Source organism: Oenanthe melanoleuca, chromosome 2 (assembly GCF_029582105.1).
Source record: "Oenanthe melanoleuca isolate GR-GAL-2019-014 chromosome 2, OMel1.0, whole genome shotgun sequence".
Lineage (NCBI taxonomy): Eukaryota > Metazoa > Chordata > Aves > Passeriformes > Muscicapidae > Oenanthe > Oenanthe melanoleuca.
In genome coordinates, this window is record NC_079335.1 from 1,207,644 (window position 1) to 1,222,038 (window position 14,395).

General features: G+C 50.0%; 2 protein-coding genes and 3 pseudogenes across 2 annotated transcripts; 4 read left to right on the top strand and 1 right to left on the bottom strand.

The window, feature by feature from the left end:
- Nucleotides 1–1,080: 1,080 nt before the first annotated feature.
- LOC130249702 (feather keratin B-4-like) lies at nucleotides 1,081–1,697 on the top strand. The gene is made up of 2 exons (XM_056484719.1): nucleotides 1,081–1,121; nucleotides 1,313–1,697. Exon 2 carries the CDS (start codon nucleotides 1,344–1,346, stop codon nucleotides 1,695–1,697), a length of 354 nt encoding a protein of 117 aa, XP_056340694.1. The 5' UTR covers nucleotides 1,081–1,121; nucleotides 1,313–1,343.
- Nucleotides 1,698–4,226: 2,529 nt separating this feature from the next.
- Nucleotides 4,227–4,854, bottom strand: LOC130249760 (feather beta keratin-like; annotated as a pseudogene).
- A 1,927-nt stretch (nucleotides 4,855–6,781) lies between these two features.
- LOC130249761 (feather beta keratin-like) lies at nucleotides 6,782–7,250 on the top strand. Its single transcript, XM_056484833.1, has one exon. It carries the CDS (start codon nucleotides 6,782–6,784, stop codon nucleotides 7,106–7,108), a length of 327 nt encoding a protein of 108 aa, XP_056340808.1. The 3' UTR covers nucleotides 7,109–7,250.
- Nucleotides 7,251–9,884: 2,634 nt separating this feature from the next.
- LOC130249763 (feather beta keratin-like) lies at nucleotides 9,885–10,550 on the top strand (annotated as a pseudogene).
- A 1,879-nt stretch (nucleotides 10,551–12,429) lies between these two features.
- On the top strand, nucleotides 12,430–13,076 carry LOC130249764 (feather beta keratin-like; annotated as a pseudogene).
- The last annotated feature ends 1,319 nt before the right edge of the window (nucleotides 13,077–14,395 follow it).

Genomic DNA, 14,395 nt, shown 5'->3' on the forward strand with positions numbered 1-14,395 from the left:
CAATGTTGGGGACAGGAGGGTCAGCTCCTTCAGGATGCTTGGATTTCTTCTCCTACATTACATAATGTCATAACTGCTGGAGCTTTTTATTCCAAAAAGTACATGTCCACCTCATGAGCCAGTAGAGCTCCAGCAGGACTACAAGGATCTTCCCTTCTTGAATGCTTTGGAAGCCAATGGAACGGCAACTGGTGTCATTTGCCTGGACTAGTTCAGGGCTTTAGCACAGTCCCACAGGACACCCTTGGTCTCTAAACTGCAGACACATGGGTTTGATGGCTGGACTAATGAATGGATGAGGAACAGCCAGAGACTGATGGTCAATGGCACTATGTACACATGGAGGCTGATGATGATGCCTTCAGGCTTCTGGCTTGGACTGGTGATTTTGAATACCTTTATCCAGGATGTAAGCAGTCAGATCGAGACCACACTCAGAATGTTTGCAGGTGCCACGAAGCTGAGCAGTGCAGTTGACACAAGAGCAAGGGATCCCAACAAAGGGGACACGGGGAATCTTTGGAACATACGAACTTCATGAGCTTCAACAACTCCAAGTCCAAGGTCATGCACCTGCACTGGGGCAATCCCAAATGTGAAAAAAGCTTGGGAGAGGAATTCCTTGAGAGCAACTCCACAGAGAAAAACCTGAGGGTTCTGGTGGTCAAAAATCTTGATAGGAAATAGCAATGTGAATTTTCAGCCTAGAAAAGCAACCATATCCAGCATTGCATAGAAACAGGTGTAGCCAGCAGGAATGCCTGGGGGTCAGTTGAAGACTGGAGAAAACACCCAGATTCCTGTGGGCTTTGTTTTCATCTTCTACGTTCCTGAGAGAATACAATATGAAAACGTTGGCCTGTACTGCCCTCATGTAAAAGCTGCTGTCAAGGTCAGAAGAACACAGACTCAAGGGGAGGGCATGGACTCACAGAACATCAGGAAGGAAAACATGACCCACACAATGACTCATCAGGCTGGGCCAACCAAGAACAGCTGCCTGAAAAATGCCCCCAAGGCCATGGAACAAGGCTGCCCCACCCCTCCAGGACCAACATAAAAAGAGGCCCAGAGCCTCTCTCCCTCAAACACTTCTCCTCACTTCTTCTCCTCCTGCTCCTGCTGACAACAAGGTGAGTCTCAAGCCCTTGATCCTCCTGCTCTGGCACCTCTGACCCCTCTCTTGCAGCATACTCAGCCCCAGCCTCAGCAGCCCTCACACTTCCCCATCACCCCACAACAGCCTCCACACTCCCTCACCCTCCTGCATCACCACCCCTCACATCCCCACACCCCTGCCCTGCCTCACCCCCTCTCTTCCAGGGACCCTTCACACCACACCCATGGCCTGCAACAGCCTCTGCCGACCCTGCGGACCCACCCCGCTGGCCAACAGCTGCAACGAGCCCTGTGCCCTGCAATGCCAGGACTCCCGCGTCATCATCAACCCTTCCCCTGTGCTGGTCACCCTGCCAGGACCCATCATGACCTCCTTCCCCCAGAGCACCGCCGTCGGATCCACCTCCTCGGCTGCCGTGGGCACTGAACTCAGTGTGCAGGGACAGCCCATCTCTGGGGGATTTGGTGGCTTTGGCTTTGGGCTTGGCTATGGCCGTGGATTTGGCTACGGGCTGGGCTGTGGCTATGGTCTGGGAGGCCTGGGCTGCTATGGCAGAAGGGGCGGCTACAACTGCTAAGGAACCTCAGCACAGTCATGACGCCAGCCACCCACTACCAGGAAGACACCCCAGGCACTGAGGATGCCTCTCTAATCCAAGGCTCTCAAACGGGTTCAGCACTTCCAGCTCCTGCTCTCAGGGCAGCAAGCAAGGCAGTAGCCAAGGGCCAGCCCTGCAAATATGTGGCCTATCAGCCTCCTCCTCTTATTCCACTCTGTGCTCTGCATTTCCCCTTCAACTCCGTGCATTCACCGCTGTGGCAAACCCCTTCTCCCAATCCAGAAAGCTTCGAGCACCTCTGCTTAGCTGCTCCCGCTGTGGGGCAGGAAGGCCTTGGTGTTCTGGTCTGACTATCTGCAAGCGAATGACCTCAGCTGATGGTTACCCTACTTGCACCTCAAACCAGCTCACATGCCCTGAGTGCTCCTGAGTTTTCACTGTTCTACCTCAATAAAATTGTCCAGCATCAGAACCTCAGAAGACTCCTTCTTTCTTCTCCCTAGACTCTTTGAATCTAAGACAACGATGTTGAGGCTAGTGGGGTTGTTGAGAAAGACCTCTTTTAGGAATTATTTCCCCAGTTCCTCTAACCGCTGGTACACTTTGCTCTTCCTGTGCATCACAGTAACTTTTCAGCTGCTTGAACACACACCTGGATACGCTAATGCAGGTCTATTCGTGACTCTGACATAAGAACCTCGTGGATGGTGTGCTCACTTTGGCTGCACATCAGTTCCTCCAGTCTGTCATCGTCCTCTACTGCCATTTACAGGTCTGTTTGAGCAGGTCCATGTCTTCCCTTTTTTTGTGTCCTCAGGAACACACAAGGGCAGAATGTGCTGCCCACACTGTGGAGATAGCAATAGGACATGGGAGGTTTTGGCTCAGCTCATTCACATGGCCAGGACATGTCCAAACCTTCCTCCACCAACACCCCAAGTCCTTCACCTCAGGGATGTTCTTAATTAAGTCATTGCTCATCCAACGTCCATTACTGATATGGAACCAATCCATGTGCAGGATCTTCCTCTTGGTCTTGTTGACCTTCATGAGCCTCACATCCGCCCATCTCCTCAGCCTGTCCAGAGCCCTCTGAGTGCCATCTCTTCCCTCCAAACAATCAACCATACCACTCACCTTACTTTTATTCACATTCTTGCTGAGTGGACACACAATTGAACTCTCCATGCCACTGAGAAAGATGGGAAGTGATAATGGTTGCAAGATGAGTGTCTTTGGGTCACCACTCTACACAGGGACATGGAGCCATTGAGCACAACTCTTTGAGCAAGACCATCCTTCCCATTCCTTATCCAGCCATCAGCTCCACAACTCTCCATCTTAGAAACAAAGATGTTTTCTGGCACAGGAACAAATGTGCACTTGTTCTGGTACAGGATGTTTGTTTACCTTCCCTCATCCACCCATGCTGGAACTAATACTAACCCACTAAGGCTATGGCCAAGCTCAGATACTCAAGAGTAGAATGTGGAATTTAAGAGCTGTGGGAACCAAAAGAGTCCCAACTTCATGATGCACCAGGCTGTGCCAGGCAATTGCTTCTGCCCGGAAAATGTTCCAATGTCATGAGACAAGGCTGTCCCAAACCTTAGGCCCTCAATCATCCTCAAGGACATACTCTTCATCTTCTCCAGCTGAGTCTTTTCTTCCTTGTTCCCAGTAACCCAGAGATTAACAGGGTTCTCCAATATCACCAGAGCAGAGCAGAACAGAGGGGCAGAATCTTCTGCAACTGGATGGGAGCAATCCCAAACATGCAGGATACAGGTTGGGTGATGAGGGGATTGAGAGCAGACACAAGGAGAAGGATTTTGAGTGTTGGTAGATGAAGAATTGGATATGCCCCGGGCTTGTGCACTCACACACCAGAAACCCCCCTTATCCAGGATAATCCACTCAGCATTGGGCAGCACAAGAGAGTGGGGGAATCTCACCATCCTTTACCACAGATCAGGGTTCTGTGTTGAACTATGAGTTCCCAAAGAAAAGGAAAACATGGACCTGCTTCATCAGAACTGTAGATGGCCCTGGAAGATGATGAGGAACAGAAATAACTGGTGTCGAGCCATAGTGAACACACCACCCAGAGAAGCTTGTGCCAGAGTCAGGGATAGATATGCCTTACAGTATCGAGGTCTGACATTCAGGAACTGAAGCATTTGTGAGATGCACTTCAAGAGCAAATGAACCAGTTCATAGTAGAATGGGGGAATAAAACCTAAAAGAGGTCTTGGATGACTGTGTCAGCCACCTCAGTGGACCCTGACTTAGTGCTGAGTGAGACTGGAAGAATTTTGGGATCAGAAGATAAGAAAGAAGAAAGACTCATTTTAAGATGCAATGCAGGAAAACTTTATTGAGGTAGAAGAATAAAAGGCCATAAGCAGCAAATGGAATGAAGCCATGCTGAAGTGCAATTGGTGCGACCATCAGCTGAGGCCCCTTGTCTGGAGGAGTTTTACCAGATCATCAGTGACTTCCAGACCCACAGTGGGAGAATGGTGTCAGGAGTGATGATGAGGGTTCTTAGCAGATGTAACCGCCCCTTCTGCCATAGCCACAGCCCAGGCCATAGCCAAATCCACGGCCATAGCCAAGCCCATAGCCAAAGCCAATGCCAAATCCCCCAGAGATGGGCTGTCCCTGCACACTGAGTTCAGTGCCCACGGCAGCCGAGGAGGTGGATCCGACGACGGTGCTCTGGGGGAAGGAGGTCATGATGGGTCCTGGCAGGGTGACCAGCACAGGGGAAGGGTCGATGATGACGCGGGAGTCCTGGCATTGCAGGGCACAGGGCTCGTTGCAGCTGTTGGCCAGCGGGGTGGGTCCGCAGGGTCGGCAGAGGTCATAGCAGGCCATGGGTGTGGTGTGGAGGGTCCCTGGAAGAGAGAGGGGTGAGGCAGGGCAGGGGTGTGGGGGTGTGAGGGGTGGTGATGCAGGAGGGTGAGGGAGTGTGGAGCTGAGGCTGGGGCTGAGTGTGCTGGCAGAGAGGGGTCGGGGTGCAGGAGGAGGAGGGTCAGGGGCTTGAGACTCACCTTGTTGTCAGCAGGAGCAGGAGGAGAAGAAGTGAGGAGAAGTGTGTGAGGGAGAGAGGCTCTGGGCCGGTTTTTATGCTGGTCCTGGAGGGGTGGGACCACCATGTCCCATGGCCTTGGGGTATTTTTCAGGCAGCAGTTCTTGCTGTCCCAGCCTGGTGAGTCATGAGGTGAGGAGTGTTTTCCTTCTCACAACTCTGCTATTCCATCTTCAGCCCTTGAGTCCATGTCCATCTGACCTTGGTGGCAGCTTTCAATTGGGACTTGGTATATGGGTGGATTTCATTATTAAATGTGTGTAAGACAGGGCTGAATAAACAACCAGAGCCCTGGAGATTTGCAATGTCATCAGTGAGATCATTCTGTGGCACTCATGTGCTGTGGTTTGTGGGTGCCTTGTGAAGGCTGAGACTCTATTCTCTGCCTCTGGATCTCCAACAGCCATTATGTTGCACCCAGGAGTGCTGAGGGACCTTCTGATGTTCTGGGGAGATTACTCTGGAACAACCTTGGAAAGGTTACATTGCCTGACAGCCTTTCCTGATTGAGGAAAGATAGCTCCTCCCTTTTATGTCTTCAATGGCATCAAGAAAAAGGTCTGGAAAATGAGTGACAATTCAGGGCTGAACTTGTTACAGTCTACTTCTATTTTAAAATTTACACAACAATACACTCTGTCATTAAAAAAGTATTCTTTGACCTCATTCAGAAATTCAATAAACAATAAATGAGGCCCGATCCCTTTTTTCCCAGGCTGTCGGATGTCTGTCACGTCTGTGTGATGTCTGTGACATCAATTCCTTTTTTCCGCGTTCAAGCCACAAATTTTCATAACATATAATTTGAGAGTCTTAATGTGTTGTTCCTGTGAGCAAAACCCAATAATTACTAACGGACAGCCAGTGACCTCCTCTTTCTTCCTCTGTAATGCAGCAGTTGTTCCTCTGTGGAATTGTGCAATTTCATGTTCTGCTCCTGAGGCCATCTCCATCTGACCTTGGTGGTAAGTTTTAGTTGCAAGGACTAGAAACCAAGGTGGTGTTGTTGCTTGTGCATGTCATGACATGTAGAAAATTCAACCACAGATTAGGAGATTTGGGGTGTCACCACTGAGGTAATTCCATGGCATGTTGACAACGTGTCCTATTTGCTTTCTTGCCTCCTGCCTGGAAGAAATTCTAGTTCTTTCAACTTCTCCTCATCTTAAGGAAACTCCACTGCTATCAATGTCATGGTCTTCCTGCATTGCTCTTGGTCGACCACGCCCATGTCCTTGTTCCACTGTGGAGCCCCAACAGTGGTGTAGAACAGGAGGGTCAGTTCCCTCAACCTGCTTGTATTTCTTTCCTAATCCTATCTGGGTAACTGCTGGAGTTTGGGAGGCCACCTCATGATCCATTTAAAAAATTTCAGCCCAGAACACCGACCATATCCCAGGCTGCAGAGAAGTAGGTTTGCCCAGAAGGAATGGCTGGAGTTTAACTGAAAACATTAGACAACACACAAGTTCGTGTAGGCTTTTTCTGCATTTTCTTCATTCCTGAGACAAAACCACTACCAATCCATTGGCATCTGTTTTTCCCAATCGAAAACTGCAGCCAAGGTCAAATGGACACAGCCTCAAGGGAAGAACACAGAATTACAGAACATCAGGAAGGAAAATGCTCCCCACCTCATGACTCAGCAGGCCAGGCAAGAGTTGCTGCCTAAAAAATGCCCCAGGGTCAGGGGCCAAGGCTGCCCCACCCCGCCAGGACCTGCATAAAAGCTGACCCAGTGCTTCTGTCCCTCACACTCTTCTTCAGACATCTCCTCTTGCTCCTGTGCTGACAAGGTGAGTCTCAAACCCCTGACTCTCCTGCCCTTGTCCCCTGCACCCCTCTCTTCCAGCATGCTCAGCCCCAGCCTCAGCAGCCCTCATGCCTCCCCACAGGCTCACAACAGCCTCTACACTCCCTCACCCTCCTGCATCACCACCTCTCACATCCCCACACCCCTGCCCTACCTCACCCCCTCTCTCTTCCAGGGACCCTCCACACCACACCCATGGCCTGCAACAGCCTCTGCCGGCCCTGCGGACCCACCCCGCTGGCCAACAGCTGCAACGAGCCCTGTGCCCTGCAATGCCAGGACTCCCGCGTCATCATCAACCCTTCCCCTGTGCTGGTCACCCTGCCAGGACCCATCATGACCTCCTTCCCCCAGAGCACCGCCGTCGGATCCACCTCCTCGGCTGCTGTGGGCACTGAACTCAATGCCCAGGGACAGCCCATCTCTGGGGGATTTGGCTTTGGCCTTGGCTATGGCCGTGGATTTGGCTATGGGCTGGGAGGTCTGGGCTGCTATGGCAGAAGGGGTGGCTATAACTGCTGAGGGACATCCGCACCACTCTTTTACACCACCAGCTTGGGGCTCTGGCAACAAGTCCTGCAAGACAATCTCCTAGGCTGATGGTCCCTGTACTTGCAGCTTACACTGGATTCCTTCCACTTTCTTCTGCTTTTTCATTCTTTTCCCTCAATAAAGTTTTCCCCCATCAAAGCCTGAGATGCCTCCTGTTCTTTTTTAATTCCAGTGGTCTGACATCCTCACCAAGCACAGTCCGCAGCTCAACAGGACATTGGGGTACACGGAATAAAACAACAACACCTTTCCTCACAAATTTGTAAAAACACCTTATAAGTCTGGCATAGGAAGTGCAGGAGGGGACTCTTTCCAGAATATGTCACACACTCCTTACTGATACACCAGACCCTGGAAACATCAATGCTCTCCTGGGTACAGCTCTGGTAAAGTCTTTCCATGCCAGCACACACTTGACAAACTTCCCAGCAGGTGTCTTGAACTCTTCCAGCAAACAGAGGAACAACATCAACCACTTGGGCAGGAAATCTGGAGGGCAAGAGCTTCAACTGCCCTGCTCAAGAGAGAGCAGAATTTCCAGCACCATGGACAGTTAACATTTGGATCTCCCCTGCCAGACTCCACCGTCTCTTTTACTTGCTGATCAGTCTTACAATGAAAGATTCTTGCCTTCTCTGCCCATGGAATGCCATCTGTTTTCACTTGCACCTTTACCCTCTTGTTCTGCATGTGTGCATTGCTGTGAATAGCCTGGGTCCTTCCTGTCATTCCCTGCCATCAGGAATTTGCACACACTGATGACACACTCCCATCCATCCTTGTTCACTGTGAGTCTCATCTTTCTGAATCTATCCTCTAGGAATGATTCTACAACCCCTTTGGAGTCCTGTTGTTCTCTACTGGTCTGGATTCACTAAATCTACTTCATTTTCACACTGGGAAGGCCTGAACTGCCCACAACACCTCACAGGGGATCTTGCCAATGCTGAGCAGACAGCTCGCTTCTCCCTGCTTAGTCATACACTTTTCCTAACCTGGGTACTTGGTATCCCTTTTACCACACAGGGATACCTCCTGTTCCATTTCTTCTCAACCACAACCACAAAACAAAGGCTTCTTCAGAGATTAAAAGAATTGTTCTAACTGATAGCCAGGTATTCCTTCTTACCTGGAATGACTCCTCCCAACAAACAGCTCTTGGCAGAACCCATTCTGTCCTAACAGAATCCCATCAGATATCCAGCACCTGTGAGGTTTTCCATGTTGGCCCAGTGGATCCAACTCCTGGGCTACAGCACTGGGGACTTGCTGCAATCTACATTGTGACACTGACCACAGACCTCCAGGTCAAGCCCTTCAGACCTTTCTCAGGCCACCACACTGTATACTGACACAACCTGGACTTGCCTGGGTTGTTGAGGATCACGCAATGTTCAGCTTCAACAACCCAGGGAAATCAACCTGCAAATCGTCTTTCTGGCAATCACAAGTGGCCTCATGTTTTGGCACACAGCCCGTGTAAAAATCCAAAAGGCCCCAGGTATCAAAACTTTAAAGGCAAGAGGGGCACCAAAACACTTCACAGAGCACAGTCAACAGGAAAGATCAGGTCTAGTGTCAGGCTTAGCCAGGTGGGATCAAGGTGGGGAGGGATGAAATGTGAGGGAAGTAGCAACACCTCCAGCACATCTGCAAACCACAGAACAGCCTCACAGATCTACCAGGGATTGGGCCACCTCTTCAAAACACATCCACAAACCATATCAAAGGAATGTCACACAGTGATCTTAATGATGACACCCCACCACTCTAATGCTTGGGTTGTTTATTCTGCCCTCCCTGACATGAACCTTCCATGCAAATCCTTCCAAGTACCTACTCACACTTAAAAGCAGCTGCCAAGGCGAGAAGGGAAAAAAGACAAGACCAGGACATGGAATCATAGAATTCCATAAAGAAATACCCACATCATGATAGAAAAGGGAAAAGGAGCTTGCTGAGAAGCAGTTAGCAATACTTTTTTTGTTTTGTTTTGTTTTTGTTTTTGTTTTTTTTGTTGTTTTTTTTTTTTTTTCTTGCAGGAACAAAATATAAAGATTTAGAAGTTATACCTCATGCCTTGAATGTGGAATAAGTGAAGTTATGTCACAGAACAGGCTGGGGGAAAAAATGGGATATGGACAGGTTTATTGTTTGTTTTTATGATTTCTGAATGAGGTCAAAGAATACACACTTTAAATAGTTGAGTATGTTGTCATGTAAAGTTGAGAAATCCCAATGGACCTGAAAAATGGGACAAGTTCAGCCTGAACAGCTCACCTTTTCCAGATGCTATCACTTCATCCCATTGAAGACACAAGAGGATGAGCTCCCTTTCATCCATCAGAAACTGTTCCTAGGGAATAGCACCTTTCCAAGCTCTTGCAGTGACCTCCCCAGGACATCAGCAGCTCTCTCAGCATTCCTGGGTGCAACACAATGAGTTATGGACATCCAGTAGAACAGAAGATGTACGTAGTCATTAGAAGGAACCCACAAACCACAGCACATGAGTGCAACAAAATGACTTCATTGGTGACATTGCAAATCTCCACGGCTCTGGTTGTTTATTCAGCCTTCCCTACCACACACTAAATAACCAAATCCACCCAAACACCAATTCTTTTAAAGCTGCCACCAAGGTCAGATGAACAAAACTTCAAGGGAAGAACACGGAATTGCAGAACTGAAAAAGGATAATACTCCCCACCTCACAACTCCCAGGGCAAGAGCTACAGCCTTCAAAATGCCTCAATGCCATGGGACAAGGCTGTCTTGCCCCTCCAGGACCAGCATAAAAGCCAGCCCAGAGCCTCTCTCCCTCACACACTTCACCTGATACCTTCCTCTACTGCTACTCCTGAAAACAAGGTGAGCCTCAAATCCCTGAACCTCCTGCTTCTGCACCCCTGGCCCTTCTCTGCCAGCCCCAGCCTCAGCATCCCTCATGCCACCCCACAGCCCCACAACAGCCTCCATACTCCCTCACCCTCCAGAATATCCACCCCTCACACAGCCATGACCCCTGTCCTGTTTCTCTCCCTCCTCTCTTCCAGGGACCCTCCACACCACACCCATGGCCTGCAACAGCCTCTGCCAACCCTGCGGACCCACCCCACTGGCCAACAGCTGCAACGAGCCCTGTGCCCTGCAATGCCAGGACTCCCGCGTCATCATCAACCCTTCCCCTGTGCTGGTCACCCTGCCAGGACCCATCATGACCTCCTTCCCCCAGAGCACCGCCGTCGGATCCACCTCCTCGGCTGCCGTGGGCACTGAACTCAATGCCCAGGGACAGCCCATCTCTGGGGGATTTGGCTTTGGCTTTGGTGGCTTTGGTTATGGCTGTGGATTTGGCTCTGGGCTGGGAGGCCTGGGCTGCTATGGCAGAAGGGGCAGCTACATCTGCTAAGGACCCTTGGTACAAAAGCTTGGGGTTCTGGCCACAGCTCCTGCAAGCAAGGCACCTTGGCTGAAGTTTGCTCTACTTGCAACTCAAACAAGATGCTTTCCGGTTTCTCCTGTCTTTTCTGTCTTTTCCCTCAATAAAATATTCCTGCTTTAAAGCTTGAGACGTCTGTCCTTTTTTTTTTAAGCTGTCTCACATCCTCATTCAGCACAGGGGTGAGGCACTAACAGGCCATTCCACATGGGAAAATGGGCCAGAACACATTTCTTAAGGTGTATGTCCCCACCAGTAATCACAAGTGCACAGGAAGTCGGGTTCAAGCATGACCTTGCAGAATGTGTCATAAGATCATCACCTGCTACACCAAAGGGTTTGACACACCAATGCTCTCCTGCTCATAGCTCTGAAAAAGCCACTACATGCCAGTAGACACTCGTTAAACTATTTTCCCCAGCTGGATTCTCAAACCCTCCCAGAAAACAGCCACAAAAGCATACATTTTGGGAGGAATTCAGGAGAGCAAGAGCTTCATTCCCTTCTCAAGTAAGATCTACAAGAGCAGGAGTTCCAGGAACATGGGCAGTTCCAGTTTTGGATCTCCCAGGACAGGGATTCTACCACCTCTTCCATTCTGTGATCACACTTGTGGGAAGATAGGTTGAAAGGGTAGTACAGAAGGCAATTTATTCCAATGAATTACAGCTGAATTGCAACTAATGATGACGTGTCCCTGTCCATCTTTGTTTCCTGGGAGCCACAGCACTCTCAGTCTGTCATCTGTCAAAGATCTCCCAGCCCTTTTAGAATCTTGTTGGCCATGAACTCATTCTGTTTCACTAAGTCCATGGGCATCTTCCAATGGGGGACCCACAACTGCCCAAACTGCACCACGTGGGACCCCGTTAGTGTTCCAAAGAGAGGATGGGCCACCTCTCCCAACTCCATGGGAAGAATTGTCTGAAATCTATCTTGGGCACTGATGATGCCTTTTCAACTATAGTTTCAGAGCGATCATCTGGTCTCTTTGTTCTCTGCCAGCACTACAGAGTCATGCTCAGCAAAGCCATTTTCAAAACTCTCAGCACAGCATGACCCAGGGCCAAGTGCTATTCCTGTCCAAATGCACAACTTCTCATTTCCCAATCTTGCTATGTAAGAGATTCCTTTTACCTTCAGTCTCCAGGTATCCGGACTGGTGGCGCAAACAAATGCTGCCTCAGCCATTCCATCATCTACCACCTCATCCAGGAGGCAACTCTCACATTGCCCATGTAGAATGGAAGAGTCCAGCTGCTCACACTTGGCACAGAAGCAAAGTCCAAACCATCCTGACAGACTTGGGAGAGTTTGGGGCCTCTCTTCACATCACACCCACATGCCAAAAACCATGAGTTCCACACTGTGACCTCACTGATGACACCCAGACTCCCCAAAATATTGCTCATTACTTCAACCCCTGTTGATGGGCACCATCAAAAACAGCTTTTGGTCTCAAATACACATTAAAGGAGGAATGAGCATGATGGAAGGGGCAACTCATCACGCACAACACAGCTGCAAATGCCAGACCAGCCTGACATGACTGTTATAGAATGGAGCCCCTCTTCACACCACATCCACAAACTAAACCACACAAATACCACAACATGTCCTCAGTGGTGACACCCATATTTTTCACAGGTTTTGTTGTATATTCTGGTTTCTCTGACACACATCTTCTGTGCCAATCCGCCCAAATACCAAATGGCATTTTAAAGATGCTGCCAAGGTCAGAAAGACACGGACTCAAGAGCAGAACATGACATGCAGAGTTATGGGGAGGAAAATATTCCACACAAAATGGCTTGGCAACACGAACCAGGAAAAACCTGTTGCCTAAAAAATGCCCCAAGGCCATGGGACAAGGCGGCCCCACCCCTCCAGGACCAGCATATAAGCTCACCCAGCGCCTCCCTCCCTCAGACACTTCTCCTCACACCTTCTCCTCCACTGCCCAAAACCAGGTGAGCCTCAAACCCCTGACCCTTCTGCTCCTTCCAGGCTAGCTGCTCTCTTCCAGCACACTCAGCCCCAGCCTAAGCAGCCCTCACGCCTCTCCACAGTGGAAAAACAGTCTCCACACTCCCTCAACCTCCCACATCACCATCTCTCACATCCCCACAGCCCCCAATACCTGCTTCACTCCCCTCTCTTCCAGGGACCCTCCACACCACACCCATGGCCTGCAACAGCCTCTGCCGACCCTGCGGACCCACCCCGCTGGCCAACAGCTGCAACGAGCCCTGTGCCCTGCAATGCCAGGACTCCCGCGTCATCATCAACCCTTCCCCTGTGCTGGTCACCCTGCCAGGACCCATCATGACCTCCTTCCCCCAGAGCACCGCCGTCGGATCCACCTCCTCGGCTGCTGTGGGCACTGAACTCAATGCCCAGGGACAGCCCATCTCTGGGGGATTTGGCTTTGGCCTTGGCTACGGGCTGGGAGGCCTGGGCTGTGGCTATGGCAGAAGGGGCGGCTACATCTGCTAGAGGACCCCAAGTGTAGCAGCTCAGGGCTCTGGCAACAGCTCCTGCAAGCAAAGCACTTTGGCTGAGGCTGCCCTACTTCCAACTCAAACAAGATACCTTCCATTTTTAACTCCTTTCTCTCCTGTCTTTTCCCTCAATAAAGTTCTGTTGCATTAAAGCCTGAGATGTCTCCTTTTTTAGTTTCACATTTTCTCACATCCTCATACAGCACAGGGGTGAGGCATTAAAGGGTGTTGGAACAGGGGGAAAAAGGGCCGGAACACCTTTCTTAGGATATAAGTCCCCACGAGTAGTCACAAGAATTCCACAGGAAGCCAGATTGAAGCATGACCTTCCAGAATATGTCTCTAGCCCATCACTGCTATACCAATGGCTATGACACACCAATGCTCTCCCGCTCATGGCTCTGAAAAAGCCACTGTATGACAGTAGACATTTGAAAAACTCTCTTCGCCACCTGGATTTGCAAACTCCCCCAGGAAACAGTCACAAAATCATATGTCCTGCGAGAAACTCTGGAGAGACAAAGCTTCATTCCCTCCTCCTTAAGGAGGACCAACAAGAGCAGGAATTCCAGGATCATGGGCAGTTCCAGTTTTTGCTTTCCGAGGACAATGACTCCATCACCTCTTCCATTCTGTGACCTTCCTCACGCTAAAAATAACTTCTCTTCCTTGCCCAGGGATCTACATCCATTTCCAGTTGTGTCATTGCCCTGCTATCCTACACAGGTGCTCTCCTGGGGATGGCTGTGATCCCTCATCCTCATTCCCGAACATCAGGGATTTGCACATACTGATGACATGCCCCTATCCATCCTTGTCTCTTTGGAGTCACAGCTCCCTCAGTCTCTCATCTGCCAAAGATCTCCCAGACTCTTCAGAATCTTGTTGGCCATGAACTGGTTTTGTTTCACTAAGTCCATGGGTATCTTCCATTGTGGAGCTCACAACTGCCCAAACTGCAACACGTGGGACCCCGTTAGAGTTCCAAAGAGAGGATGGGCCATCTCTCCCAACTTCACAGCAGAAATAGTCTGAAATCTATCTTGGGCACTGATGATGCCTTTTCAACTAAAGTGGCCTTGCAATCTTGAGGTCTCTTTGTCCTCCACCATCACTACACGGGCCATGATCAGCAAATCTACTTTTCACACTCTTAGCCCACATCATGACCCAGGGCCATGTGCTATTTCTGTCCAGATGCAGAACTTCTCATTTCCCACTCTTGACATGCAGGAGATTCCTTTAACCCTCAGTCTCCAGGTCTCTCTGACTGGTGGCACAATCAAGTGCTGCCTCAGCCATTCCATCCATCCA

Excerpts from the sequence above, each read along its gene's own strand:
- LOC130249702 (XM_056484719.1), top strand. The coding sequence starts at position 1,344 with ATGGCCTGCAACAGCCTCTGCCGACCCTGCGGACCCACCCCGCTGGCC.
- LOC130249761 (XM_056484833.1), top strand. The coding sequence starts at position 6,782 with ATGGCCTGCAACAGCCTCTGCCGGCCCTGCGGACCCACCCCGCTGGCC.